General features: G+C 41.0%; 1 protein-coding gene across 3 annotated transcripts; it reads left to right on the forward strand.

The window, feature by feature from the left end:
• The first annotated feature begins 3,735 nt into the window (after nt 1–3,735).
• ldlrb (low density lipoprotein receptor b) lies at nt 3,736–26,567 on the forward strand. Of its 3 annotated transcripts, none has more exons than XM_039613909.1 (18): nt 3,736–3,969; nt 19,647–19,772; nt 20,109–20,231; nt 20,542–20,916; nt 21,100–21,222; nt 21,345–21,461; nt 21,635–21,757; nt 21,876–22,004; nt 22,116–22,287; nt 22,603–22,830; nt 22,947–23,065; nt 23,171–23,310; nt 23,630–23,771; nt 23,862–23,999; nt 24,084–24,260; nt 24,728–24,808; nt 24,937–25,097; nt 25,203–26,567. In XM_039613909.1, the coding sequence occupies exons 1-18, from the start codon at nt 3,888–3,890 to the stop codon at nt 25,239–25,241; spliced, it is 2,595 nt and encodes an 864-aa protein (XP_039469843.1). In that variant the 5' UTR covers nt 3,736–3,887; the 3' UTR covers nt 25,242–26,567. The 3 variants fall into 3 exon arrangements, with proteins under 3 accessions (XP_039469843.1, XP_031597091.2, XP_031597089.2); XM_031741229.2 differs by lacking the exon at nt 3,736–3,969 and adding an exon at nt 15,265–15,526; XM_031741231.2 differs by lacking the exons at nt 19,647–19,772; nt 20,109–20,231; nt 20,542–20,916; ... (12 more) ...; nt 24,937–25,097; nt 25,203–26,567 and adding exons at nt 5,266–5,640; nt 5,822–5,944; nt 6,067–6,183; ... (8 more) ...; nt 9,666–9,788; nt 9,929–10,754.
• The last annotated feature ends 363 nt before the right edge of the window (nt 26,568–26,930 follow it).

The raw sequence follows: 26,930 nt of genomic DNA on the forward strand, positions 1-26,930 counted from the left end.
ACAGGCTTCTTCAGTGAGTTTTTTTCTCTTTTTTAATCCCTAAACTATAAAATCATGTGTCTTTCTGAGCATTTATAAAATGCTCTTATTCTTAGTGATCAAAGCATCCAGTACAATGTGAAAGTATGATTGTGTTGCAGAAATCTCACTCTAAGTATGATCCAGCAAATCAAAACAGAAACTCTTCACTGAGATGACAAACAGCACTGCTTTGCCACTAAAACTGGTTTGCTCATTAGAGAAGTATGCTGAAGGTACAGTACGGTTAGAGGAGTGTACTTGTCACAGGTTGAGATGTGTGAGTTTTCTGGTTAAAACTGAAGCTCAGTGAGTTTAGTGTATGTCAATAAGGGGAAGAGGGGAAAGTACAAGGATGAGTCAATATTCCTGATTTCCAGGAACCCTTACCCTTACACAACCCTTACCCCTTAAGCAACTTAAAATTAGCTGTTACATGTAACATCTGCTGAGAGGGGAGCTGAACTGTTTTTCACCTCGCTATGTTCTGATGGCACAAGCTGTTTAAGTATGTGTGTGTTTTGCTTTATTTTTCTTGTATAATTTCATTACATTGGGAGTTTTCGTCTAAATTCATTAGTTGTTATGCTGTTTAAAAACCTCAAGGCTCTTCATACTGTGAGGTAAATACCCTACAGTATTGGAAGAAACTCCAACAATCAAGCCAGCCAGTGTGAGCAAGCACTTTGCGACAGTGGGAAGGATAAAAACTCCCTTTTCACAGGAAGAAACCTCTGGTAGAACCAGGCTCAAGGAAGGGCCAGCTGCGACCAGTGTGGGGAAAAGAAGAAATACGAGAAAAGTAGATGGAACAAAACAGATGAAGGGAAAGAGACAAAAAAGAAAGCTGTAATGACCTGCTGCAGTATATCACCACGTGGGGAGTGAAAAGTTGTGAGTGGAGAAGTGCAGAGTGCAACCCTCAGCAGAATGAGTGAGTAGCAGCTCGATTTATGAGCTCAGAAGTCAACAGGAGAGAGAGTCTGTCTCTCAAATTCAAACAAAACAAACTTGTGAAACTCTGTGTTTTACCAGCGTGTTGTAATAGTGAGTGTAGCAGAATCTCTAATCCAGCTCCCAAGAGGAGTGATTGAGGGAGCAGTGCCAGCTGGGGAAAGTGACGTGAGTGTTGTTAATCCATGTGGGAAACAGTTAATAAATAATCAGGTGTTTCCAAAATGCATCAAATGTCTGTAATTCATATGAAGCAAGAAGTGGCTAACCCAGACCTTCCCAAAGTGTGGGGCCCGCCCCCTAGGGGGGGCGCAGAGCCATTGCAGGGGGGGGGGCGCGGTATGAAAAGGAAAAAACAAAACAAAAAAAACAATGCTTGGACACTGCTAGCACGGGGCGCCTCCACAAACGCAAATCAGGAGATGAAGCATTGCTGAATATGTTTCCAAACCAACTTCATTCTAAGCCAAAGACTAGAAAATATGGTGAAGCATATCTTCATGGCACAAACATCCTCCACTGCAACCACTGAACATCCAAGGTATGGACATCGAGGCTGTGGACAGCTACAGGTACCTTGGTGTTCATCTGAACAACAAACTGGACTGGACTCATAAGTCAGACGCCCTCTACAGGAAAGGGCAGAGCAGGCTGTACCTGCTGCGGAGACTCAGGTCATTTGGAGTGGAGGGCCCACTCCTGAAGACCTTCTATGACTCTGTGGTGGCCTCAGCCATCTTTTATGGTGTGGTCTTCTGGGGCGGCAGCATCTCTGCTGGGGACAGGAAGGGACTGAACAGGTTGATCCGAAGGGCCAGCTCTGTTCTAGGATGCCCTCTGGACCCAGTGGAGGTGGTGGTGAGTGACAGGAGAATGGTGGCTAAGCTGTCATCCCTGTTGGACAACATCTCCCACCCCATGCAGGAGACTCTGACAGCACTGAGCAGCTCCTTCAGTGGGAGACTGCGGCACCCACGGTGTGGGACGGAGAGATTTCGCAGGTCTTTCCTCCCCACTGCTGTCAGACTCCACAATAAAGACTTTTGCAGCTGATCAAACACACAAACCCACACATGTGCAATAAGACTGCTATATGTGCAATTCTTCTTCTGACGAAGTTGTATTTTTGTATTTTCCTACTCAGTTGTATATAGTATTTGTATTTCCATTTTATTCTATTGTATATATTATTCTATTCTATTTTATTCTATTGTATATGGTATTTTATTTTATTTTATTGTATTGTATTTTATTGCTTTCCAGTGTTTTCTAATTTCTGCTACATACCTTTGCACTTTGCTGTAACAAAACAAATTTCCCACCTGTGGGACTAATAAAGGTCATCTTATCTTATCTTCCCTTTGGTTTCACCTGCACAAGTGCCAAGGTAGGTCTCCCCTGCATAATTGGTTTTCCCTTCGTCAGAAGCACGCGCTGGGCTCTTCAAATCACGGACAAACAGTATCCCACATTCTTGATTTTTAGTTCACAAACACTTGTTGTAATGACTAACTACTCCTGACATTTTGGAGATGTTAGCTCTTTATACAGTAAAGTTACAGTGGGATACAAATAATATCAGGCTGATCCTGCCACGATTTGTTCCCCCTGTCTAAATCACAGACAAACAGTATCCCACAGCTGTTTATGTTTTTAAACCCATTTTGCACAGAGAGGCATTTTTTGAAAAATGTATTGATAGCAATGTTGAATATTATTACACAGGAAAAAAACAACTACACGTAAAATAATTACACCGTGACGCCTCTGCCTTTCTAAATGGAGGGACAGTAACTGCGTGTGTATATGTAAGCGTGTAAAACCTGAAGATAGTCAGATTAACAGTATTTTGTCTCTATCTGCCATTCTGCAATTCATCTCATGTAAACAATAACGTGGCGCACAGCGTGACGTGAAAAAAGGCACATACCTTTGACGTTGCATGACAAACTCTGTAATCCTCGTCCACACGTAAACGCAAAAAAGGAGTTTTAAAAAATCTCCGTTTTCGGTGATTCGAAACGCTGTTTAAGTGTTGACGAAACAGCTGCGTTTTCAAAAACTACCCGTGTAGGTGTGGACGCAGCGTAAAAGAGTTAGTAGTTTATTTTCTTACTACCTGTAATTTATTGCAGATTACTTGTATTTGCTTAATTGTTTACTAAATGTTTGAGGTGTGAAATAAACCGCAATGGAGCAAAATATGGGTGTGTGTGGTTGGAGGATGTGTTCGTGCGTGCGTGTGCGCGCGCGCGCGCGGAAGATGGGGGGCGCGAACATTTTTCATGTAAAACAAAGGGGGGGGCCTAGCAAAAAAAGTTTGGGAACCACTGGCTTACTTTGTGCCCCAGCCACCTTCCAACACCTCCCAGAGAAGATACCCTGTCTCCATAGTTCCTGAATAATGTGATCGTCCATATTATCACCTGAGCGAATACTCTGAAAGAGTGAATGTTTATCTCTGATTAAAAAAGAAAAAGTGATTTTTACTCTCGGGGTTGTTGTGGCTAATGTAGAAAAACATTATTTTATATTTTGCCTATTACCCTGTGTTACAGCAATAACTCTTCTTGCCAATAAAAAAAACTTGTTTCCAAAAACTCCTTTTAAATCTGTGAGCAACATTATGAAACTAATATATTTACAGGTATATTCACTGGTATTTGTCAGTTTACACAGAGGGAGAGAGAGAGAGAGAGAGAGAGAGACAGACAGACAGAGAGAGAGAGGAAAACTCACTGGTTGGGACGAAGATAAGCACTCTTAGGGAGGGAGTGGGCTCAGCGCGGCTTGCTGCCCATTTCAAACACCCCAGCTGGGAATGGTGCAACACTCATGTGACTGAGGCTCTCTATATAGTTTTGCTCACAGTCATCTTTTTATTCTTGTCAAAGAAAAAGAAGATAAAAGAGGACATGTCTAAGATTTGTAAGGGACTCGCAGGACTGTCTGCTTGCTGGTGTCTTTTGACACTTGTTCATTGTTCGTCTGAAACGGGTAAGAAATTGAACTTTTCACCAACTCTTTCTTTCCTCCTGTTTTGTAGTAGACTCGATGTGCTTCATTAAAAGTTATGCAGAAAGGAGAAGTGTGATAAAACTACATGTGCGATAAAACCCAGAGTACATCTGTTTACATGCAAATAAGAAAACAAAATCTTTCCCTCTCTGTTTGTCTGTTAGTCAGAACCATGACTGGAAACAAGATGTTTACAGCGGTGCAAAGCACTGAACCTCCACAAGAGTACTGGTCCCAGGTTCCACCAGTATGAGCCAGTAAACACCTTAAAATCAGACTTTTTAATTTCAAGTTGCAAACTGATGCATGAACTACTGCTGAACTACTTTAACCAGCTTGGCTTATAGTGTCACACTGTCAGCAAAAAATAGTTTTATGGGGAACGGTTATATTTGGCACAGTTAGCTTCATACCCACACAATGTTGTCTTCTTCTTTCGGCTGCTCCTTTTATGAGCCCCACCAGCAGATCATCTGCCTTTACCTTATCCTACCTCCTCTGTCACACCAACCCCCTGCACGTCTTCCTTCACTACTTCCATGAATATTCTCTGTGGTCTTCCTCTTTTCCTCCTGCTTGGCAGCTTCATTTTCAACATCCTTTGTCCAGTATATCCACTATGCCTCCTCTGCACATGTCCAACACGTTAATTGTCAATTTGTCCTCACGGCACACTGGACTCCACTTGTGATTTGTATAGTTGATAAATGCCACCTACATTTGCAGAATGGGAATTTGAGGTGAGGTGCACCACCACAGGTGGATTTGTGATAGAAGTGATGATTGGGGTGATGGCACTATATTGTGCCTGCTACCTGTGGTGTATCCCTGAGCACTCAGTGTAAAAAAGTGAAATATACTGCTTAATAAATGACTAAATTATTAATTAAATATTGAGCACTTGTGACTGTCCAGTCAGAAAGCATAGACCATTGTGAATTCTTTTCAGCTGCTTTGGTGTGAATGAAAGCAACAACAGGTTGGGAAATGGTTTAGCAGTTGATGACTATCTGAACCATTGTGTCCCAGAGAAATGGCACTGTGGTGGCAAGGCTGACTATAACAGCAGTGCATTGTAATATAATTACCACTGAAGGGACACAGGAAAGCTAAGCAACTGATGCGAAAACTGGACTTGACTGGAATTGTGTGCTTTGTACCTGTAGATTGCAGTTGGACAAAATTAATTAATGTATTTTTAAAGCGTTATTCTTCATGTGTTTTCCACCTTTATACCCATATTAACTCCTATCTCCCTCTCTTATCACACCACAGCGACCAAGCAGTGTGGAGATTATGAGTTTCGTTGTGCCAATGGCCGGTGCATACCTCAAATCTTTGTTTGCGACAGCGACAACGACTGCTCAGATGGCTCAGATGAGGCTTCCTGTCCCAAACCCACCTGTAACCCTCGCTCCTTCCAATGCAACAACTCAAGGTGCGTGCCGATGGTGTGGCGCTGCGATGGAGACAGAGACTGCGACGATGGGTCTGATGAGTGGCCCCAGAACTGTGAGGGAAGGAAGCCAGAGAAGACGCCTCGCTGCAGCTCTCACGAGTTCCAGTGTGCGAATGGGGACTGTATCCATGGCAACTGGAAGTGTGACGGAGGGTTCGATTGCCTGGATCGTTCGGACGAGGCTAACTGCAGTGAGTTTTTAAAAATGTATTTATAGTTACCATTAAAGCCAACCTGCACATTGCATTTTTAATGGAGACAGTAAATAATTTCTGGAGGTATTTCTTCTTCTTCTTCTAATCTCTAGTCCATTACTCTCTCTCCCCATCTCTCATGTGTTTTCATGCATTTACCTTCTTCCTTCTCTTTCAGCTCATTCTACTTGCCACTCAGATGAGTTCCAGTGTAAGGACGGCTCCTGCATTAACAAAAGCCTCCAATGTAATGGACATCATGACTGCAGGGACTTCACTGATGAGATTGAATGTGATACAGGTAAAAAGATTTCATTGAGTTTCACCCACAAACTGTAAACGAAAGCTTCCTTCTTGAAAGGAAAGAAAGTCCCACATGATTACATTGCGGTCTCATTCATACTCCCCTGGTCTCTTCCCCAGTATGTGAAGGCCCAGACAAGTTCCAGTGTCGCAGTGGGGAATGCATCGACATGGAGAAAGTGTGCAACAAGCAGAACGACTGCAAGGACGGGTCTGATGAACCAGCGAAAGAGTGCGGTAAGTGAAGTCATCTTGTACACATTCATGGCTGCCAGCCTGTAGGGAAATATGACTAGAATACCAGACTTGACCTACATAGCTTGTGGTTTGAATGAGTAAATTCCTGGTCAGCTAAGGATTTGGTTGTCGTGAATATTATTTGAAAGCTTTTTGCCTGTTTGTCTCTGCAGACAACAATGAGTGTTTGAGCGGAAATGGCGGCTGCTCTCACCACTGCAACGATCTGAAGATTGGCTACAACTGCTCCTGCCCTGCTGGATACAGGCTGGAGGCGAATAACAAAACCTGCGAAGGTGAGAGGACGGAGACATTTAGAATTCTGCCTCTTAAGAACCAGACAATCGTAAACATGTCATTTAACAATGTGCACAATAGAAACAAACAAATCAGCCAACTTCTTCAATTCTGCAGACATTGACGAATGTGCTGAGCCGGACACTTGCACTCAGATCTGCATCAACTTGCCTGGCAGCTACAAGTGTGATTGTGGAGACGGCTATATGTTTGACCCTGTGACCAAAACTTGCAAGGCTGAATCAGGTAATGTTAGAAAGAAAGCCCACTTAAACCCACTTAATGCTTGATCCTGTGACGCAACCTTCAGACAAGACAGGCAAGTTTAACCGAACTGTCCTCCTCTGTCTCCACCAGGCACAGTGCCCACCTTGTACTTCACTAACAGACGCGAGGTGAGGAAGCTGACAGTGGACCACAGCGAGTATGTGCGTGTGATCCCACAGCTGACGAACCCGATGGCTCTCGACATGGATATGCCAAACAAGATGATCTTCTGGTCTGACCTGTCTCTGAAGAAAATCTACAGGTTAGAATCTTTATCCGTGTCCCTTATCCTGGTCTATAACCTTGCACTTGGCTCAGTTATTAAATTAATATGAAATTAATATGAATTTTCTCCTCGATTTATTTACTTTGTATTAAATTAACCTTTTTATTTACTTTATAACTGAATTATACTTCTTTATATTTGCTGAAGTCTATTTGTGTCTGGATTATCTATGTTACATTTCTTTATGGATTTCTTACATCATTTTGCACAGTATGGAGTGGCTCTCATTCAAGACCCAGGATGCAGATAAAATGTATCTCTCCACTCTTGCCTTCCTCCAAACAGCTCTATGATAGATGTGGCTGGCAATTCCTCTCACCACAGTGTGGTGGTTGAGGGTGGGATAGAGGCCCCAGAGGGCATTGCGGTGGACTGGATCCATGGCAACATCTACTGGACTGACAGAGTTTTGAAGACTATTTCTGTAGCAACAACGGATGGCAGTAAGAGGAAGACCCTGATCGCAACGGACCTGGACAAGCCACGAGCCATCACAGTCGATCCAGTAAACAAGTAAGTGTTTAAACAGACATCGCAGCGAGTACGTTTCCTTAGATTAGTGTCAGTTTGACATGAACTGGTGCGTTTTGTCTTTAGCCTCATGATTTCTTTTGCTGTGTCCTCTTTAGTTTGATGTACTGGACAGACTGGGGTGAAGAAGCTAAGATTGAGAAGAGTGGGCTGAACGGTGCGGATCGCACTACTTTAGTAAAAGACAACATTGTGTGGCCGAATGGCATCACCCTGGGTAAGCCCAGCTTCCTGAATGCATTTTTAGCAGTGATTTTATTTTCTGTTTAATGAAAATATCGTAGTCAAAACTATTATTTGTGTGTTTCATTTTCCTACCAGACATGGTCAGCCAGCGTCTATACTGGGTGGACTCCAAGCTGCACTCTCTCTCCAGCATCGATGTGAATGGAGGGGCCCGACACAGTCTCATTATTAATGGGGAAAAACTCTCCCACCCGCTCTCCCTGACCGTCTTTGAGGTTAGTGATGAAGGCAGTTTATTCCCAGATTAACTTTGACTCAGTGAAGGTCAAAAGGATTGTTGTTATTTGATTAAACTGCCACTAAGAATTGGTAATGATCGCAAGAAGAAAAGGACAGGAACCACAAATCTGCCTGATTTATTAACAATACTAGTTGTTTCTTAAATTGTTAAAACTAGCCAGTCCAAGTCTAACGAAGTTCATGGAGGGTTTTTATCTGAAATGGTTTAACATATAAAGCCAGAGCTTCAATTGTTGAGCGCTGTACTAATTGTTAATAGAATACAATAGAATTGAATTCAATTTTATTGTCATATGCAATAGAATTGCAACAAAATGCAGTTTGCATCCATCCATAAAGTGCTTTAGCAATAGATATATTACAAAATATATATTAGCAATAAGATGCATAGATATGTTACAAAAATGGGTCTATTATAGGTATGTTACAATGTACACAGTATGAAGGTATGCTATGAATATGCTATAACTATAAGTATGTACAGGCTGTAGTGAGTGTACAAGCTATGTACAGGATATAAATATGAAAACTATACAGAAATATGAAATATGAACTATACAAGTTATAAACAGTTTTAGAACTGTAATTATTGTATTGTAAAGAATGATTGTCTATAGTTAATCAGTTTAACTTAAGTTGTATTTCTTTCCAAAAACAGGAGAAAGTATTTTGGACAGACATGAGCAAAGCTGCTGTGTTTAGTGCCAACCGCTTGACAGGAAGCGACATCACCAAGCTGGCAAAGGACCTCGTCCAGCCAAGAGACATCGTACTGCACCACAAACTCAAGCAGCCAGCCAGTAAGGAAACATTTGTACATTAGAGATATTGAAAAGGAATCTGTGAAATTAGAATCATTTTTTCTAATGCCTTTCCTTTTTTTATTTTAGGTGCAAACTGGTGCACGAATGGAGGTTGTGAGTTCCTGTGCCTACCTGCCCCTCAGAACGACCCACAGTCTCCCAGATACACCTGTGCCTGTCCTGATGGCATGGTCCTGGGACCGGACATGAAGAAATGCGTGGCAGGTAAACGTCCCCTCCTCTTCTTACTAAAAAAGATGGAATTTACATCAAATACTGAAATTAAGCCAGCTGCACCTCCCGTTAAAGTCAAAACTGCTGCTCCGCTCCCACCACAAGGTCCCACAAATCCTGCTACACCCAGGCAGCCAGACCCGACCACCACAACTACAACCACCAAGAAACCCACAACTACCTCTGCTGTGCAGCCTAATCCTATAGAACAGCTCTAGAGATATTATGATTCAGTTCATCCAACACAGCCATACTGCACCTCTGACTGCCCAGGAGCTGAGTGATGCCCTGGTCCAGATCTGTGAGGAGATACCCGATGACATCAGTCATCTCATTAAAAGCATGTCCTGATGCTGTCAGGCACCATACAAGAAGTGGGGCCATATTCATTGCTAAAGAATAGAGTTACTAAAGATGCGGTGTTAGATTAAATAAATGTTTTTTATGCGTCACCTATCTGAATATTACTGGTCATTGATTGTTATGTTCAGAAACGCATTAATGTGAGTTTTCAGTTGGCTAATGATCTTTTGTTCATGAATATTATTTTAAAAATTTCTGCCTCTTTGTCTCCGTAGACAACAATGAGTGTTTGACCGGGAATGGCGGATGCTCTCACCACTGCAACGATCTGAAGATTGGATTTAACTGCTCATGTCCTGCTGGATACAGGTTACAAGCAGACAACAAAACCTGTGAAGGTGAGAGAACGGAAACATTTCTGTACTCTAACAACCAGGCCATGGGTCATAAACATGTGATTTAAGAAAGTTCATTAGAAACAACTTTTTTTTAAGAATCCAAAGATGCCAAGTTCTTACTTCTATTTGTTTATTTGCAGACATTGATGAATGCACTGAGCCGAACACTTGCATTCAGATTTGCATCAACCTGCCAGGCAGCTACAAGTGTGATTGTGAAGAGGGCTATGAGACTGACCCTGCCACCAAGACCTGTATAAAAACGTTACATATAAAAAGTTAATGCATTGGTATTATGATCCAAATTAATACTACATTTTACTATACTGCCACCTATTGTCTGTTTTGTCGTATCCACTTATGGATGCCAACAGGAGGACACATTACCAAATCTTGGAATAAACATAACCATGTAACACTCAGTGAGTTACAGAAAATGTTTGAAATGTCAAACATGGGTTTTAAGGTCAAATGTTGCCATCATAAGTTTCACTATTAAAACATTAACTTCCTTTTAATCAGTTATCTGTATTTTCTAATTTTTGGACAAACTGTAAATAATTCCTTACATAACCTGAAGGCTGTGCTTTACTCAGTATTGTCTCACACCTTTGAGGAAGTAAACTCTGAAGGCAAACTGAGCTGTGTTTTAACTCAGTGTTAAGCTGCTGCCTGACCTTGCGTATATCCTCTGGATATAAACAGAGCTGATGTTTCATCTCTGCCTCACTTTGATGATGTTTTGTGACAACAGTCTCTGGACCTGCTGTGATTCCTGAGGTGTGTGTACATCACATGTTTGTGACTGTTTAGGTTGGAAAGCCAGCCAGGGTGTACGCAGGGTGTTTCCAGACTTCTCAGAAGCTCTTTAGCAACACTACACAGTTATTTGTCTGAGGTTCGATGGAGCTGAGGCCCAGTCATTCTCCACTATTGTACAGAATAAAAACACCCTACTTTACCTTGCTGCTGCTGCTTACCTGTCACACTTCCAGTATAAGCACTTACAACTGTTGATTGTAGAATTCAAGAATCACAAGGTTGTAATACATGAGTACTGTAACTTGTTCTTCTGTTGTTGTGTGGTGACTTTAGGATTTCAGAACAGTTTCATCTATTTCGGCACTTTTTCTGCTTTTGATTTTGGACACTGGCTCCTCTCTGTGGCTGTGTGGTGTTGGATATACTGTGTAGAGTATTTTCAGATTATAATTTGAATGCACGCATTTACCGCTTGCACAATCAGTATAATTTATGGACACATAGCTAGTTACCTATTCTACCACACATGTAGCGTAGTTTACATACACTCATCATGGGCATTAATGTCATGCTTGGACCCCTTTTGCTTCCAGAAATGCTTTAATTATTTATGGCATAAAGTCAACAAGATGCTGGAAGCATTCCTCTGAGATATTGCTCCATGCTGATATCACTGTTTGGGGTTTCTAACCTAAACAGTGATAGCGTCACACCGCTGATGCAGATTTGTCAGCTGCCCATCCATCCTGCAAATCTACCACGTCACCACATCCCATTGGTGCCTCATTGGATGATCTGGTAGCTGTGGAGACCATTTGAGTACTGTGAACTCATTGTCATGTTCAGGAAACCAGTTTGAAATGATCCAAACTGACACTCAGCTGATACTAAGGGGCCGAAAATATGGTGAGACATAGATTAGGCATACTTTTAGATTAAAGGCATTTTTCATTTGAGCTTGTAAATGACTTTCTTTTTATTTGAGTGTGGGACTGTGTGTAGTTTAAATTATGTTGGACAAATAACTTTAAAGAATTATTTTTAATATAAACAACTACTCAGCATTATTGGCACATTTATCAGAACTGAAAAGTTAGTTGCTGATGATGTTACTCCATTAGATTGTATTCCTAACAGCTGGAGGCCAATAAGAAGAAATCCCAATAAGTTAGTTTGAGTCTAAAGTTTTGGAAGTATTTATATGTTTTAGTCTTCTAAGTAAGAAACATCTCAGCGGAAACTATTTCTTCCTTCCATGAAACAAGTGGGAAGGTGTAATTATCCAATTTCACCACTAGGAGGAGGTCTTATACAAATATAAGAAATATTTTAGGATTGACCCAGTGAACTCACACTCATGCTCTTTAGATCTGTCAGTGATTTTAAGCCCATATGCCCAAAGAGCTTTCTTCAGTGAGTTAAAAAAAAAAAGTCCCAGAAGTACAAAATCAGGTGTCCCTCTGTTCATTTATACCTTTAATCCTCTTATTAATAATACCATGGTCAAAGCATCCAAGAGAATCTAAAAGTAGAGTCATGTTGTAAGAGTCTCACTCCAAGTATGTTGATATGAGCAAATCAAAACAGAAACTCTTCTTGCAGATGACAAACGGCACTGCTATGCCCCTAAAATGTATGTTTGCTCATGAATGTACAGTATGCCTAAGGAGATGTACTCATCGCAGACTCCAGAAGGTCCACAGTGTTGATTCATAAGGATGAGAGGGGGAGGGGGACAAACTAGTTTTCCTTATTTCTAGAAACCCTTGGACTGCCCCTCCAGCAACTTAAAAGCAGCTGTTAACATCTGCGGAGGGAGGAGGGGCAGCAGCAGCAACAGCAGTGGAAAAGTAATTCACACTAATTTTGGGCTTCTTTGCCACAACAAAGCAGTGAACATACACGTGACACAAACAGCACACATATCTGGTAACATGGACATATGTGTGTAATTTTACTTTTCCTTGTATAATTTCAAATTATAATAAGATTTTTTTGTCAGAAAAAGCTTGAAGTCCAAGCCTGAGTCCATGAAGAGTTCCCTTTAATGGCTTCACAATAACTTTTATACTTTTGCGTTTCTGTCGGCAATAAAATGATTTATTGCTCTAAAGGAAGTTCCACTGTGTTCACAGGCAGCACAGAGAAGTGCTGATTTTAAACAGAAAAATGGTGTGGCTGACAATTTTATATGATTTCAGAACCACAAATGCTCAGAGACAGACCTGAGTTAGGGTAAGACCGTGAGTTGCGAAAATTTCACGCAACACTGACAAAGACACACCCATGCTCTTGGAAAAAGGTTGTGTAAGTGTGTGAGCGTGTGTGTCTGTACTCTTCCGACTTCTGATTTGTTAGTTGTATTTTAACTGGAACCTGTTAGACATTAGCTGCTTTACCATCACATCTGGCCTTCGGGCATCAGAGTTTGCACATGAATTACGTATGCATGTGCACGCTTATCAGCTTTGTTGGCCCTGAGACACTCGTAATTTTCACAACTCAAGGCATTTAATGAAGTGGTGTGTTTTTGACTGAATCCAGTTCTCTCTTTAGTAGAAGAGCGTCGATAAGAATTCAAGGCTGCCTGAATTCACAGAGTACGGAAGATTTATCTAGTAGAACTAGTCCACTATTTATTCCTTCTCTGGTATCTCCTATTAATGTGTTTGCTAATGGAGGGAAGCAAAATAACAATTCAGCCTACGAATCAGTGATTGACAATCAGGGTGTGAACACAGACTACCAACACTGTAGATAGGGAGACTTGGAGACACAGTAGTCATCAGGATAAGATGGAGAATGTTGGAAATAATTCAGAAAGCTGCTGATTAATTAGGACTGAGCTGGATAACATTCCCACTCTTATGTCAAAGAACAAGATCATGTTAATGGCATATGGTTTATTTGCACCCATGCTCCCCCCAGTCATGGTACCAATGTATGTTCCAAATCTATAACAATTGTATATAATGATACTATGTATTTGCTAGAAAAAAAATGTTTTCACTGACATTGTTCTTAAATATAATAAAATAATGGCTTATTTCCATTTAGCAGTTTGAGGTCCAGGTGGCCCAGTGTCACACTAGAGTGGAACACGTCCAACCTTGTTTCTGTTAACAGCAGTGGTGATACTGTGTTTGTATTACTGTTCACATTGCAAATAAAAAGGGGAAAAAATGGGGCTTGTAAGTCATTATTAAGGAGCCCTTTTAATGACTCACAGGCCTTTACGGAAGTAAGTAGAGTTGATGTTTGACTAAATGTACCGGCCATGATGTAGGCCCTATTTAAAGTGTACACATGGTTTAAGAGTTGCCCTCTGTGTGTGTTAGCAGTGTGTGTGGTGATGCCGGGAACCAGAATATGTAATCCAGCTGCTTTTTTTACATTCCAGGAATGCCTCCCACAGATCATTCCCTGCCCCTACGAGGAGCCAATCCCAGCTCCTCCTCCCTCTTTCTTACTATGGAAGCACTCACACACAGACACGAGTCCTTCTTTAAAAACATTAAAACACTTTATCTGCCTGATTTGACTTCTACATATGTATCATGTCCATGTGTTCTGAAGCAAAAATCTCTCTTCTTCATTGGCACTGATCTCAAACCTATTAAAAATGTGATTTTCCCCAAAACATGCGAGGAAAAACTGGAATCACTTTTCTGTGTAACCAGACACTCCATTTTTGGGAGTTACATCAAGCAGCATTAAAGGGAGGGATGAGAACACAGTGATGTGGCAGACCAATTTTCCTGGCTGTAGAGGTTTTCCAGGGAAGAATCCATGAGGCGTCTGGCCCCCAGAGTATTTGACTGATTCCTGTAAATTGCAGCTTTTTCTGCAGCAAACAACGTGCTTCACTTATAAAGCTGATATTTTGCTTTGCAAATGATCTGCCTGCGCTTGGAGATCGAACAGTGACTGTTGACACAAATAACCTGATATTTTGTATTTGCATAGACCTGGTTAATACAGTAAGCTAAAGTATGTCAGTTTGTCAGAATTAAAGCATCCTGACAATTCAAGGCATTCTGATCAGGAGAGCAGTCAGGCTGCAGCGAAACTGATGGAGTATAAAGATATGCAGCGTACATATCTGTGCTGCATTTGGCCCATTATTATGAATTATTTATTATCATTATTTTCCTTTTTCAGTCATCTTTGTATTAGGATCATTCATAAATCGTCTGGTTAGTTTTTAATATGGAATTGAGGTTGAATAAAGGGGTGGTGGTGGAGGGGGCTGAAAGTTGCACAACAACCACACTCTAAATGTGTGTGGTTCTCATCACTGTTTCTTTCTTGCTACTATTTAACTCCACATGTTGTAGCACACTCTCACACTTGCTCTTTTTGTTGTCTTCATTTACCAAAGTGTTATCATCACAGTCAGTCTGACTGTAGTGAGACTGCATGTGGCATCTTTTGTGGCTTTTTTGTAAAAAGTGCTATCAATGTGTTACAGTTAGATACTTTATTGTGCAGTCAGAGTTTCCTCTTCCTTTCAGACACATTATACGTTCTAAAACACACACACACACACACACACACACAGGAGGAAGCTATGCTTGTTCATGGAGGAGTGATGGAACCAGTAGGCTCCACCCCCAAGCAATGCTCAAGGCCAAATTCAAACATCACACCACTGGTTTGGCACCGCCCTCTTGTCAGCCGCATAGAAAATGGTCAGATGTCACACGGGCCCCTTAATATATTTTGCCCACACTCGGCTTTCACGGACCAGTACTGTGTGACTCTCCTCTGGGACTCTGTCTCCTCCGGAGTCTTTTTACGCACAGATACAACCGCGAACTCTTCCTTCTTTTTCCACATCTGTGCTCACAGCTGACTTCTTTTTTGTAGCTGACAATATAAGAAGAAACGGGACATGTTTGGGATTTGGAAGGGACTTGCCGGGCTGTCCGCTTGCTGGTGTCTGTTGATGCTTACTCATTGTTTGCCTCAAACAGGTAAGGAAATAGATTTCCCGGCAACTGCATTTCCTTTCTTGTGTTTTGTTTTTTGTTTTTTGTTTTTTATGGGGTGTAATAACCTGATTCTTTGTATCAGTATATGGCTGTGAAATATGTTCGATGTATCAGTATTATGGTTGCTTTGTGGGCTTTTTGCTTGGTTATAGGCGGTGTTATAGATTTAAATGTTGACGTCTTCCGCTGAATGACTCGGAGTAAAAATTATTCTATTTTTTGAAAATGTTATATGAATTCTGTAATTCATATACCTGCGATAAAAAAAAAAATATACATAAAGATATACAAGTCAATAATTCCAAGGATAATTCCACAACGTGGTTTACGATTTTGGCATATATGAATGAATGTACGCACGGCGTTTTGATTGGTTCATTTCGCTGTAAAATGAAACAGAACATCCAACCATGCTCGACTTGCCGGCCGGCTTTGAGTTTCGGGTGGGCGTGGCCCAAAAAAGGCCGTTGTCAACGAATGGAGCTAGGAGGGGTGGAGGGTGCGGCTGAAAGACGAGGCTCCCTCCTTCCAGCGTGATGCAGGAAATTGGATGCAAGAAAGTCTGCATTTTTACTGTAGCTGCGCACATTTGTTGAAAAATATCTGAGGAAATAGCTTCGAAGTACTTTTACTGACTGTATAAAGAATGAGTTAATGTATCTGTTAATGAACAGTTTGAACACTCAGAGGTTTCCAGGCCTCACAGAAGACAGGATGTAGCCTACGTTTTCCACTGTGACGCAAAAATGGGGGAAACTGAGCCAGAAGTGTCGCAGGAACCTTTGAATAAAAATATGAACTAAAGAGAATTAACTGAACAAAGCAGATAATAAAAAGGCGGTGTCGAAATTTGGATTAAACGGATATATTCCCTAAATGGCTTAAATTTAATATTTAACACGATGAAACATTAAAATTCATTAAAAAGTGAATGACACACATTCATTTAATCAAGATTCAGTATTTAAAACGTGTTCAATTGTTCCCTCACATCATTAGTATTCAGGCTTTTGTGCCATGTGAAGTCTTGGGCCGATCCTTACAATGTCCCATTATCGTCCTGAAACATGGTCACTGAATGAGTGAACTCCCCCTAAGGAAACAATGTTCAGCAGCACCATTTTGCCTCCTGCTTCATTAATCCTCCCTAAAATCTGTACTCTCCAACAAAAGCTTTTCAGATTTTCGCTTCCATTCATTATATTTGCTAGTGTATGTATAGCTGTGCGTGTGTGTTTGTGTGTAATAAAAACCTCCCTTTTCCTACATAGGAGAAGAAACCTGTACAGTGACTCACAAATAGAGACACACTTTATAGTCTTGCCTATTTATTATTTAGAAATACCTCCAGCTTTAGAGTATAGGAATCATTCACGCATTAACATAGTCTTTACTTAGGCATAAAATACTGAAATTATTTGAAGGTCACAAAGCAAAGCATTGCTACTTTCGCTCTTCTGCAGATGGCCATCTCATTATCAAGTCTTGCACTTGTTCAAAGCATGTTTCAATCTAACATCATTCGAGCACATTACTGTCTTCATTTATCAGGCAATGACTCCATTGGACTCAATAAAGTGCAGCTACATGACCAGACTAATCATCATAAATCCAGACCTAATGCACAAGTGAGTGCTGTCGGTCCTTGTGATGGATATCCATCCTGGTTATTAATTAACTGCTGGGTATATGATTGAATAAATAAAACCTTCTCTTTATGAAGGCCTCTGGTGTGTGTATATTGCAGACACGTACCACAGAAAGACAGCAATGCATTGTTAGAGAACAAAGTCTCATGTAGTCACAAGGGATGATTGTTGTCACTCAGCATTGTGACTGATTGTGTAAAGCAAGTTTCTGCTGTCAGACAAGCTTTAGTTTTACTACATTTTGAACTGAACCATAGTGCCCTGGCATGTGTTTAAGGTAGTGCCTGTATAGCCTTGTATGGTAGTGTTGTATGTGTGAGGTCTGGTGGCTTTGAAGGTTTATACTGTGGGTATAAATAGAAACTGGTGGGTGCACTTTCTCTTGCAGAAAAGTACGCTCTACCTGAGCTGTCTGACATCCTGTTCAAACTAGTAAACATACTGGCAGTTTGTGGTCTTAGGTTTTAAGGCTCTGTCTGTTGCATCTAAGGCTATCTTTAAAATAGACTAGAGGTAGTTTTTGATGCAGTAGTGATACTTCTGAACTTAGTTTTCGGATTGTAAACTGACTAAAAGTGATAAAGATCAGTTTCTATTTAAACTGCAGTGTTCACAAATTTGCTTTATGACATGTTATGAACAAAGAGGCAAACAAGGCCACAAACCGTTGGGGAATTTCTGAACATTGAGGTCTGAAAATGTCAAAACACAAAACAGAGAGAAATATATCACCTTCAACTTTACTTTTGTCTTTGAGAAAGACTTACGGTAAAGAGTTCGTGGAAACCTCATTTTACTGAGCAGTCTTAATGAGAGACTCAAGAGGGTTGTGGGAAACATTAGCAGTGGAAAATGAAAACATAGGCTTGGGAAGTTTATATTTTCCACTCTTGGGGACGAGGTTGAAAGTTTAAAGATTGGGAAGAAGCAGCTTTTGACCTGCTTTTGTTCCTCCTTTTTTTTTCAGTGGATTCAATTTAAATGGGTGCTTCATAAAAAGGGGAAATAAGTGAGAGTTGTTTAAAGTTTGCTGTAGATGTAAACTGAGCACTCAATAACGTGTTGTATGTGCGTTAGTTCAGTAGTATGTTTTGGAAAGTCTGTTCCTGGAACCTCTGCTGGCTTCATCCTATGTTTGTGTAAGACGTGGACAGGGAGAGCTGTTTTTTTCCCCTTTAAGGGAAACTCAGACTCAACTAAATGTTGCTAAAATAGCAAGACAAGAAATACAGTACATTTCTCAATTCAGTGTTACTTTTCACAGTTCGAGAAGAGCAGGGAGGCAACCTTTGGCCACATATCAAGTGTTGAGAAAGCATCCTCTCATTGTGCTATAACCATCTGCACCAACTTATCGTAATCAGTCAGACCTGTTCTGTTTCTTTTGTAACGTGTCATCACTCATTTACACTTCTGGGATGACAGAATTTCTTCTGTTTAGAGCCTCCGCCTCCATCTGCGGGTCACTGTGGTGATGCTGTTATGAGGAATGTCACTCTGGGACCAATCAGCAACTGGTGGTGTGATGGTTCAACTCCTCCCATGCTATTGTCTTAAAGGGATAGCCTGACAATAACCTAAGCCTCCAGGTCACAGGAGGGACAGGCATTGAGGAGGTGATGGAGGATGACGCATATTTGGGGCAGTGTCCGGCCTGTGTTAGTTTCACACGTGCCTCAATGTTAAATGCCACCTTTTCATTCAGCGGCTAGTTCACTGAGGTGACATTGAGGGTCGCGACCTCTGAGCCGGAAAGAAACCTTGGTCAGTTTAAGGTTGCAAAGCTTTAAACTTTTAACCTTAAACACAGTAGTGAAATGTTTGCCTCCTACATGAAACGACAGATAAACAACTCTTTGCTGAAGAGAGGAACAAGACTGAATACGTTTTCTGTTTGTGTCTATATCTTTTGACTAAGTTTGTAAAAACTGGGCTTTGCGTGTGAATGACTTGGGGGGAATAATTCTTTGTCCGAATACTTTATATTGAAGTCACTTTGATTAGTTCTAACATGAGACACGGGAACCACACAGTGTCAGTAACTTAATGTGTTAATTTCCTGAGTGAAGCAATAAGTAAAACCTGTTTTTTCCCCCTTATTTACAGCATCACTTATCCGTACTTCACTGTCTTTCAACTCTAATTTTCAGTAACACATTAACAAATTTCCTTTGTTAACATATTTGGGGTTTTTTACACCGTTGTTTGTCCGAACTTCAGTGGCTTTCAGTTGTAATTTTTTCCCCCCGTGTGTATTTTTCAGTCATTCTTTAACTGCACAGTGATAACATTTTTTTGGGGGGGGGTATGATGACAGGTTTTAACACGGCCAACAAGGTCTGAGCTTATTGATGAGTGCTGATAAGAAGATTTGGTGATGTTGAATGTAAACCAGGGTGGTAGTTTGTCCTCACGTCACACTGAACTCCAGTTGTGATTTTTGTCTTTCACAGATGCAGCCTACATATGCAACGCCAATCAGTTTAAGTGCGGAAATGGGAGGTGCATCACCCGCAGGTGGATTTGTGATGGAAGTGATGATTGTGGTGATGGAACTGATGAGCTGCCTGCTAGCTGTGGTATGTTATCACATAACAGCTACACTTTACACTTAGGAGTCACGAGTTTTTTTAAGCTTGACTGATCAATTTCTTGATAATTCTTTAATATTTAGAAAACAGTAAAAACACAGCAAGTTCACTAACTCACAATTCAAATTAAAAATATTTAGTTTTGGATGATGTACATGATGAAGGAAATGATCAAACTGTCACCACAGTGAATCAGAAACACATTAACAAAGTCACTGCAGCTTCTACAAGTAAATGATTGTTAAGCTTTACGACATAATAGCAACAAGCTGTGTCTCTCTGTTGTCACGTGAAATGAGTCATGCTTTGTGTTTCTCTCCTCAGGAGTCAAAATCTGTCGGGATTCACAGTTCAGCTGTGGCGATCCCATGAGCCAGTGCATACCAAAAGACTGGCAATGTGACGGCAAAGCCGACTGTACTAACGGCGCTGATGAGAAAAACTGCAGTAAGTTTTCTACCACAGCCGAGTTTTTCTACACCTCAAAGTTCATGCTAAAGCATCCACAAACAAGACACGACTAACTGAAAATGCTTTTGGCAAGAATGAATTTTATGTATAATAATGTATAATAATAATATCTCAAAAGGGATTTGAAGAACAGACTTAAAGACAAATGATCTTTAAAAAAACCTAATACTAATAGTGTATTTACAATCCTGAAGTCTAGTTAATACATATAAATAAATAAGTGTTGTTATTGATATCATAACTGATCGATTTCTAACTCCTATCTTCCTCTCTTGTTTCACCACAGCGGCCAAGCAGTGTGACGATCATGAGTTTCGTTGTGCCAATGGCCAGTGCATATCCAAGAGCTTTGTTTGCGACAGCGACAACGACTGCTCAGACGGCTCAGATGAGGCTTCCTGTCCCAAACCCACCTGTAACCCTCACTCCTTCCAATGCAACAACTCAATGTGCGTGCCGATGGTGTGGCGCTGCGATGGAGACAGTGACTGCTCCGATGGGTCTGATGAGTGGCCCCAGAACTGTGAGGGAAGGAAGCCAGAGAAGACGCCTCGCTGCAGCTCTCACGAGTTCCAGTGTGCGAATGGGGACTGTATCCATGGCAACTGGAAGTGTGACGGAGGGTTCGACTGCCTGGATCGTTCGGACGAGGCTAACTGCAGTGAGTTTTTAAAAATGTATTTATAGTTACCATTAAAGCCAACCTGCACATTGCATTTTTAATGGAGACAGTAAATAATTTCTGGAGGTATTATGTTTCTTCTTATTCTAATCTCTATTCCATTACTCTCTCTCCCCATCTCTCATGTGTTTTCCTTCATTTACCTTCTTCCTTCTCTTTCAGCTCATTCTACTTGCCGCTCAGATGAGTTCCAGTGTAAGGACGGCTCCTGCATTAACAAAAGCCTCCAATGTAATGGACATCATGACTGCAGGGACTTCACTGATGAGATTGAATGTGATACAGGTAAAAAGATTTCATTGAGTTTCACCCACAAACTGTAAACGAAAGCTTCCTTCTTGAAAGGAAAGAAAGTCCCACATGATTACATTGGGGTCTCATTCATACTCCCCTGGTCTCTTCCACAGTATGTGAAGGCTCAGACAAGTTCCAGTGTCGCAGTGGGGAATGCATCGACATGGAGAAAGTGTGCAACAAGCAGAACGACTGCAAGGACGGGTCTGATGAACCAGCGAAAGAGTGCGGTAAGTGAAGTCATCTTGTACACATTCATGGCTGCCAGCCTGTAGGGAAATATGACTAGAATACCAGACTTGACCTACATAGCTTGTGGTTTGAATGAGTAAATTCCTGGTCAGCTAAGGATTTGGTTGTCGTGAATATTATTTGAAAGCTTTTTGCCTGTTTGTCTCTGCAGACAACAATGAGTGTTTGAGCGGAAATGGCGGCTGCTCTCACCACTGCAATGATCTGAAGATTGGCTACAACTGCTCCTGCCCTGCTGGATACAGGCTGAAGGCGGACAACAAAACCTGCGAAGGTGAGAGGACGGAGACATTTAAAATTCTGCCTCTTAAGAACCAGACAATCGTAAACATGTCATTTAACAATGTGCACAATAGAAACAAACAAATGAGCCAACTTCTTCAATTCTGCAGACATTGACGAATGTGCTGAGCCGGACACTTGCACTCAGATCTGCATCAACTTGCCTGGCAGCTACAAGTGTGATTGTGGAGACCGCTATATGATTGACCCTGCGACCAAAACCTGCAAGGCTGAATCAGGTAATGTTAGAAAGAAAGCCCACTTAAACCCACTTAATGCTTGATCCTGTGATACAACCTTCCGACAAGACAGGCAAGTTTAACCGAACTGTCCTCCTCTGTCTCCACCAGGCACAGTGCCCACCTTGTACTTCACCAACAGACACGAGGTGAGGAAGCTGACAGTGGACCGCAGCGATTACGTGCGTGTGATCCCACAGCTGAAGAACGCAGTGGCTCTCGACATGGATATGCCAAACAAGATGATCTTCTGGTCTGACCTGTCTCTGAAGAAAATCTACAGGTTAGAATCTTTATCCGTGTCCCTTATCCTGGTCTATAACCTTGCACTTGACTCAGTTATTAAATTAATATGAAATTAATATGAATATTCTCCACTATTTATTCACTTTGTATTAAATTACCCTTTTTATTTACTTTATAACTGAATTATACTTTTTTATTATATTATCTGCTGAAACCTATTTGTGTCTGTGTTTTCTATGTTACATTTCTTTATGGATTTCTTACATCATTTTGCACAGTATGGAGTGGCTCTCATTCGAGACCCAGGATGCAGATAAAATTAATCTCTCCACTCTTACCTTCCTCCAAACAGCTCTATGATAGATGTGGCTGGCAATTCCTCTCACCACAGTGTGGTGGTTGAGGGTGGGATAGAGGCCCCAGAGGGCATTGCGGTGGACTGGATCCATGGCAACATCTACTGGACTGACAGTGTTTTGAAGACTATTTCTGTAGCAACAACGGATGGCAGTAAGAGGAAGACCCTGATCGCAACGGACCTGGACAAGCCACGAGCCATCACAGTCGATCCAGTAAACAAGTAAGTGTTTAAACAGACATCGCAGCGAGTACGTTTCCTTAGATTAGTGTCAGTTTGACATGAACTGGTGCGTTTTGTGTTTAGCCTCACGGTTTCTTTTGCTGTGTCCTCTTTAGTTTGATGTACTGGACAGACTGGGGTGAAGAAGCTAAGATTGAGAAGAGTGGGCTGAACGGTGCAGATCGCACTATTTTAGTAAAAGACAACATTGTGTGGCCGAATGGCATCACCCTGGGTAAGCACAGCTTCCTGAATGCATTTTTAGCAGTGATCTTTATTTACTGTATAATGAAAGTATTGTAGTCAAAACTATTATTTGTGTGTTTCATTTTCCTACCAGACATGGTCAGCCAGCGTCTATACTGGGTGGACTCCAAGCTGCACTCTCTCTCCAGCATCGATGTGAATGGAGGGGCCCGACACAGTCTCATTATTAATGAGGAAAAACTCTCCCACCCGCTCTCCCTGACCGTCTTTGAGGTTAGTGATGAAGGCAGTTTATTCCCAGATTCACTTTGACTCAGTGAAGGTCAAAGGGATTGTTGTTATTTGATTAAACTGCCACTAAGAATTGGTAATGATCACAAGAGGAAAAGGACAGTGACCAAAAATCTACCTGATTTATTAACAATACTAGTTGTTTCTTAAATTGTTAAAACCAGCCAGTCCAAGTCTAACGAAGTTCATGGAGGGTTTTTATCTGAAATGGTTTAACATATAAAGCCAGAGCTTCAATTGTTGAGTGCTGTGCTAACTGTTATTTAAGTTTAACTTAAGTTGTATTTCTTTCTAAAAACAGGAGAAAGTGTTTTGGACAGACTTGAGCAATGCTGCTGTGTTTAGTGCCAACCGCTTGACAGGAAGCGACATCACCGAGCTAGCAAAGGACCTCGTCCAGCCAGAAGACATCGTACTGCACCACGAACTCAAGCAGCCAGCCAGTAAGGAAACATTTGTACATTAGAGATATTGGAAAAAGAATCTGTGAAATTAGAATCATTTTTTCTAATGCCTTCCCTGTTTTATTTTAGGTTCAAACTGGTGCACTAATGGAGGTTGTGAGTTCCTGTGCCTACCTGCCCCTCAGAACGACCCACAGTCTCCCAGATACACCTGTGCCTGTCCTGATGGCATGGTCCTGGGACCGGACATGAAGAAATGCGTGGCAGGTAAACGTCCCCTCCTCTTCTTACTAAAAAAGATGGAATTTTACATCAAATCCTAAAATGAAGCCTTTTATTTTTATTTTGCAGAAAGCACAGCTGCGCCTCCCAAAACTGCTGCTCCGCTCCCACCAAAAGGTCCCACAAATCCTGCTACACCCAGGCAGCCAGACCCGACCACCACAACTACAACCACCAAGAAACCCACAACTACCTCTGCTGTGCAGCCTAGTCAGAAAACAGAGAAGCCTGCCGTCACTGCTCAAGGTACAGAAATTTTTAGTTACTCAGATTATTGTTCTCATCCCAGTTATGAATTTTTTAATTGTGGCCAAAAACACTGATGCTGCTTTTGGCATCATATTGTATGTATGTATTTTTCTACCTTTTGCCCAAGTAGAATTTATTATTTTGACATTAACTGTATACTATGGCACTGTTGCAACACTATGTTAACCTTTAGTAAAGTAGCTTAACACATTTATTCCAGAAAGCTTCCTGCTTACTTACTGCCTGGTTGAAATGACCAGTACCAGTTTTATTGAATGATATTTATTTATTGGGTGATATATGATGTTGAATTATATCTTTATGGGTAATTTTATGGCTAACTTCCTAGACTCTCTCCACTGCGTGTGACGCTAAGCTAACTGTCTTCTAGCTCATGTCAAATAAGAGTGGCATGGTTTTTTAAGAGACTGTATGAAGAAAACATTTATTTTCTGCTTTTTCAGGTGACAGACAAGCAGCCGTGCAGCCTGAAGAAGCCCCACCCTCCTCCCACCCTGTTGCTCTCTACGTTGTGTTGCCACTGAGTAAGTCCCACATTTTAGCTCTTCACAGTAAACAAAACATGAGATCTTAAACCTGCTCACTTACTCAAGGATACTTAATCTGCTCTCTTTTTCATTGAATGGCGTTTAACTCTTCTCTTCTTCTGCAGTGATTATGGCCCTGCTGGTATTTGGAGCAATGTACTTCTGGAGACACTGGCATAGGAAAAACACCAACACCATCCACTTTGACAACCCCGTGTACCAGAAAACCACCGAGGATGAGTTACACATCTGCAGGAACGGCTCTGACGGCTACGTGTATCCTGAGGTATCTTAACCTAAAACCATTTTAGAAATATTGTTTCTAAATAAAATAAAGATTAATTAATCAGTTTGAAAGCTTTGCTCATACAATGTTACTCTTTTTTTCCAGCGGCAAATGCTAAGCATGGATGACACGGATATGGCTTGACCTGCCAATGAAGAAAAAAATAGTTTTAGTTGAAGTGATGGAAACAAGAACCGCTGCTTAACAACATCATTCCCTTCCTCCGTTGACCTCATTTTGTGGCTTATGTCTCTGACCTCAGCACTGTGCCGTCCAAGCCTGCAAAAGGGTTGAAAAAAAGGAAACAATCTTTGAAACTTAGGAAACTAGGACATAAAGAAGTCCGACCACTAAATTATTACTAAATGAAGGACTATTGGATAGTTTCAGTAGATGATGTTATTAGTCCTGGAGCCATGATTCTTTTGATGCTATCTATATTTTTTAGGCATACTTGCTAAGATACAGATTGTTACAACACCTTTGGGTGCCGATTTACGAGCTTAACTAGAAAAGCCTAAACCATGTTGTCTTAACACTCCTGTATGCCTTCCAGCCACACTCTTTTAGGTTAGTGAAGTTTATGGATGCACATACAGTAAATGCCTTAATAATCCCACTCCACTGATAGTCTTCACAGCATCATATTATGGCTTGTTATCCTGCATACAGAGTTTGGCAGTCAGTCATTTATATTGCTGTGGATTACATATGGTTTACACTGTAAATCACCAAAGCTGCTACGTTTTCTGAAGTTAACCAAAATGAAGAAAATGCTTGAAAATCCTTTTTTTTTTCCTTTTTTTTTTTTTTTTTTTTAAATGAAGATAATTAAGGTAAAAGTGATTGTAGATGATTTCTTACACAGCTCTATGAACTGTTTCTGTATATATTTTCTGTAAATATGTCTTGGTGTCGTCTTTTTACGTTTGTAAATTTTAATCAAGAAACACTGTAAATAAGTAATAGATTATTATATTTATTTATGGAAATATGAGAGCTACGGTTTTTGATTGTTGTCTGCTGGCTGTGAATGTGGTACTTACTACATGTTAAGTGAGGTGTTCTAGTAGAGGTGGGCTAACCTCTACATCGTGCAGCTGTTATTTAAGTTATGTCAGCCAAACCTTGGCGTACGCTGCTCAGTTTCCCGGACAAGTCACCACACCCGAGGACTCTTATTAGCATTTTATGGTTTACACAGCAGCACTGAAGAAACTGTTATTATTCCTCACTCCTTTGCTTTTTCAGTTCAGTCGTGAATCAGATAACTTATTTTTCTTTTTCTTTTACTGTGATGTTTTGTTTTGATTGTGGGATTGAGGCACATACAACACGACTGTACACAAAGCATGTTCTCATTCAAGTCAGAATGTATGCATGAGTCTCTTTGTGAAATGCACATATCTTTTTTTTTTCCTTTTTGGTTGTGTTGGTATTTTTTTAATAAAAAACAAAAAAGGAAATATTTCTAATGTCTCCCTTGGCTTATTTAAAAAAAAGAGATAGCATGTATGGATGTGGTGCTGAAGTACCTTAGTCTCAGGAAATGCAGTGCAATAAATTGCATAAACTTCTCACAGGTGAAAAAATAATGTAACCATTACATTGAGAGCCTCTGTAGTGTAGTGGTTTACACATTTCTTGACAAGGGAGATGTCCCTGGTTCAATTCTGGGATTATGACCCTTTGCTTTGGTCAAGTAATAAAGTTGTTGCTGTAGCTTCAACCTCTTCCGATTATCGCTCTTCTCCACACACTTAGCAGTAGGTGAAGTTGTGCCAGAAATTTCCATTGTGTTTCAATCTCGGGAGGAGACACAGGTCCCTCGGG

Source organism: Oreochromis aureus, linkage group 6 (genome assembly GCF_013358895.1).
Source record: "Oreochromis aureus strain Israel breed Guangdong linkage group 6, ZZ_aureus, whole genome shotgun sequence".
Classification (NCBI taxonomy): domain Eukaryota; kingdom Metazoa; phylum Chordata; class Actinopteri; order Cichliformes; family Cichlidae; genus Oreochromis; species Oreochromis aureus.

Coding starts and splice junctions, on each gene's coding strand:
- ldlrb (XM_039613909.1), top strand. CDS start 3,888: ATGTCTAAGATTTGTAAGGGACTCGCAGGACTGTCTGCTTGCTGGTGT. Junction 20,232..20,541: donor CGCTGATGAGAAAAACTGCA/GTAAGTTTTCTA, acceptor GTTTCACCACAG/CGGCCAAGCAGTGTGACGAT. Junction 24,809..24,936: donor CTACGTTGTGTTGCCACTGA/GTAAGTCCCACA, acceptor CTTCTTCTGCAG/TGATTATGGCCCTGCTGGTA.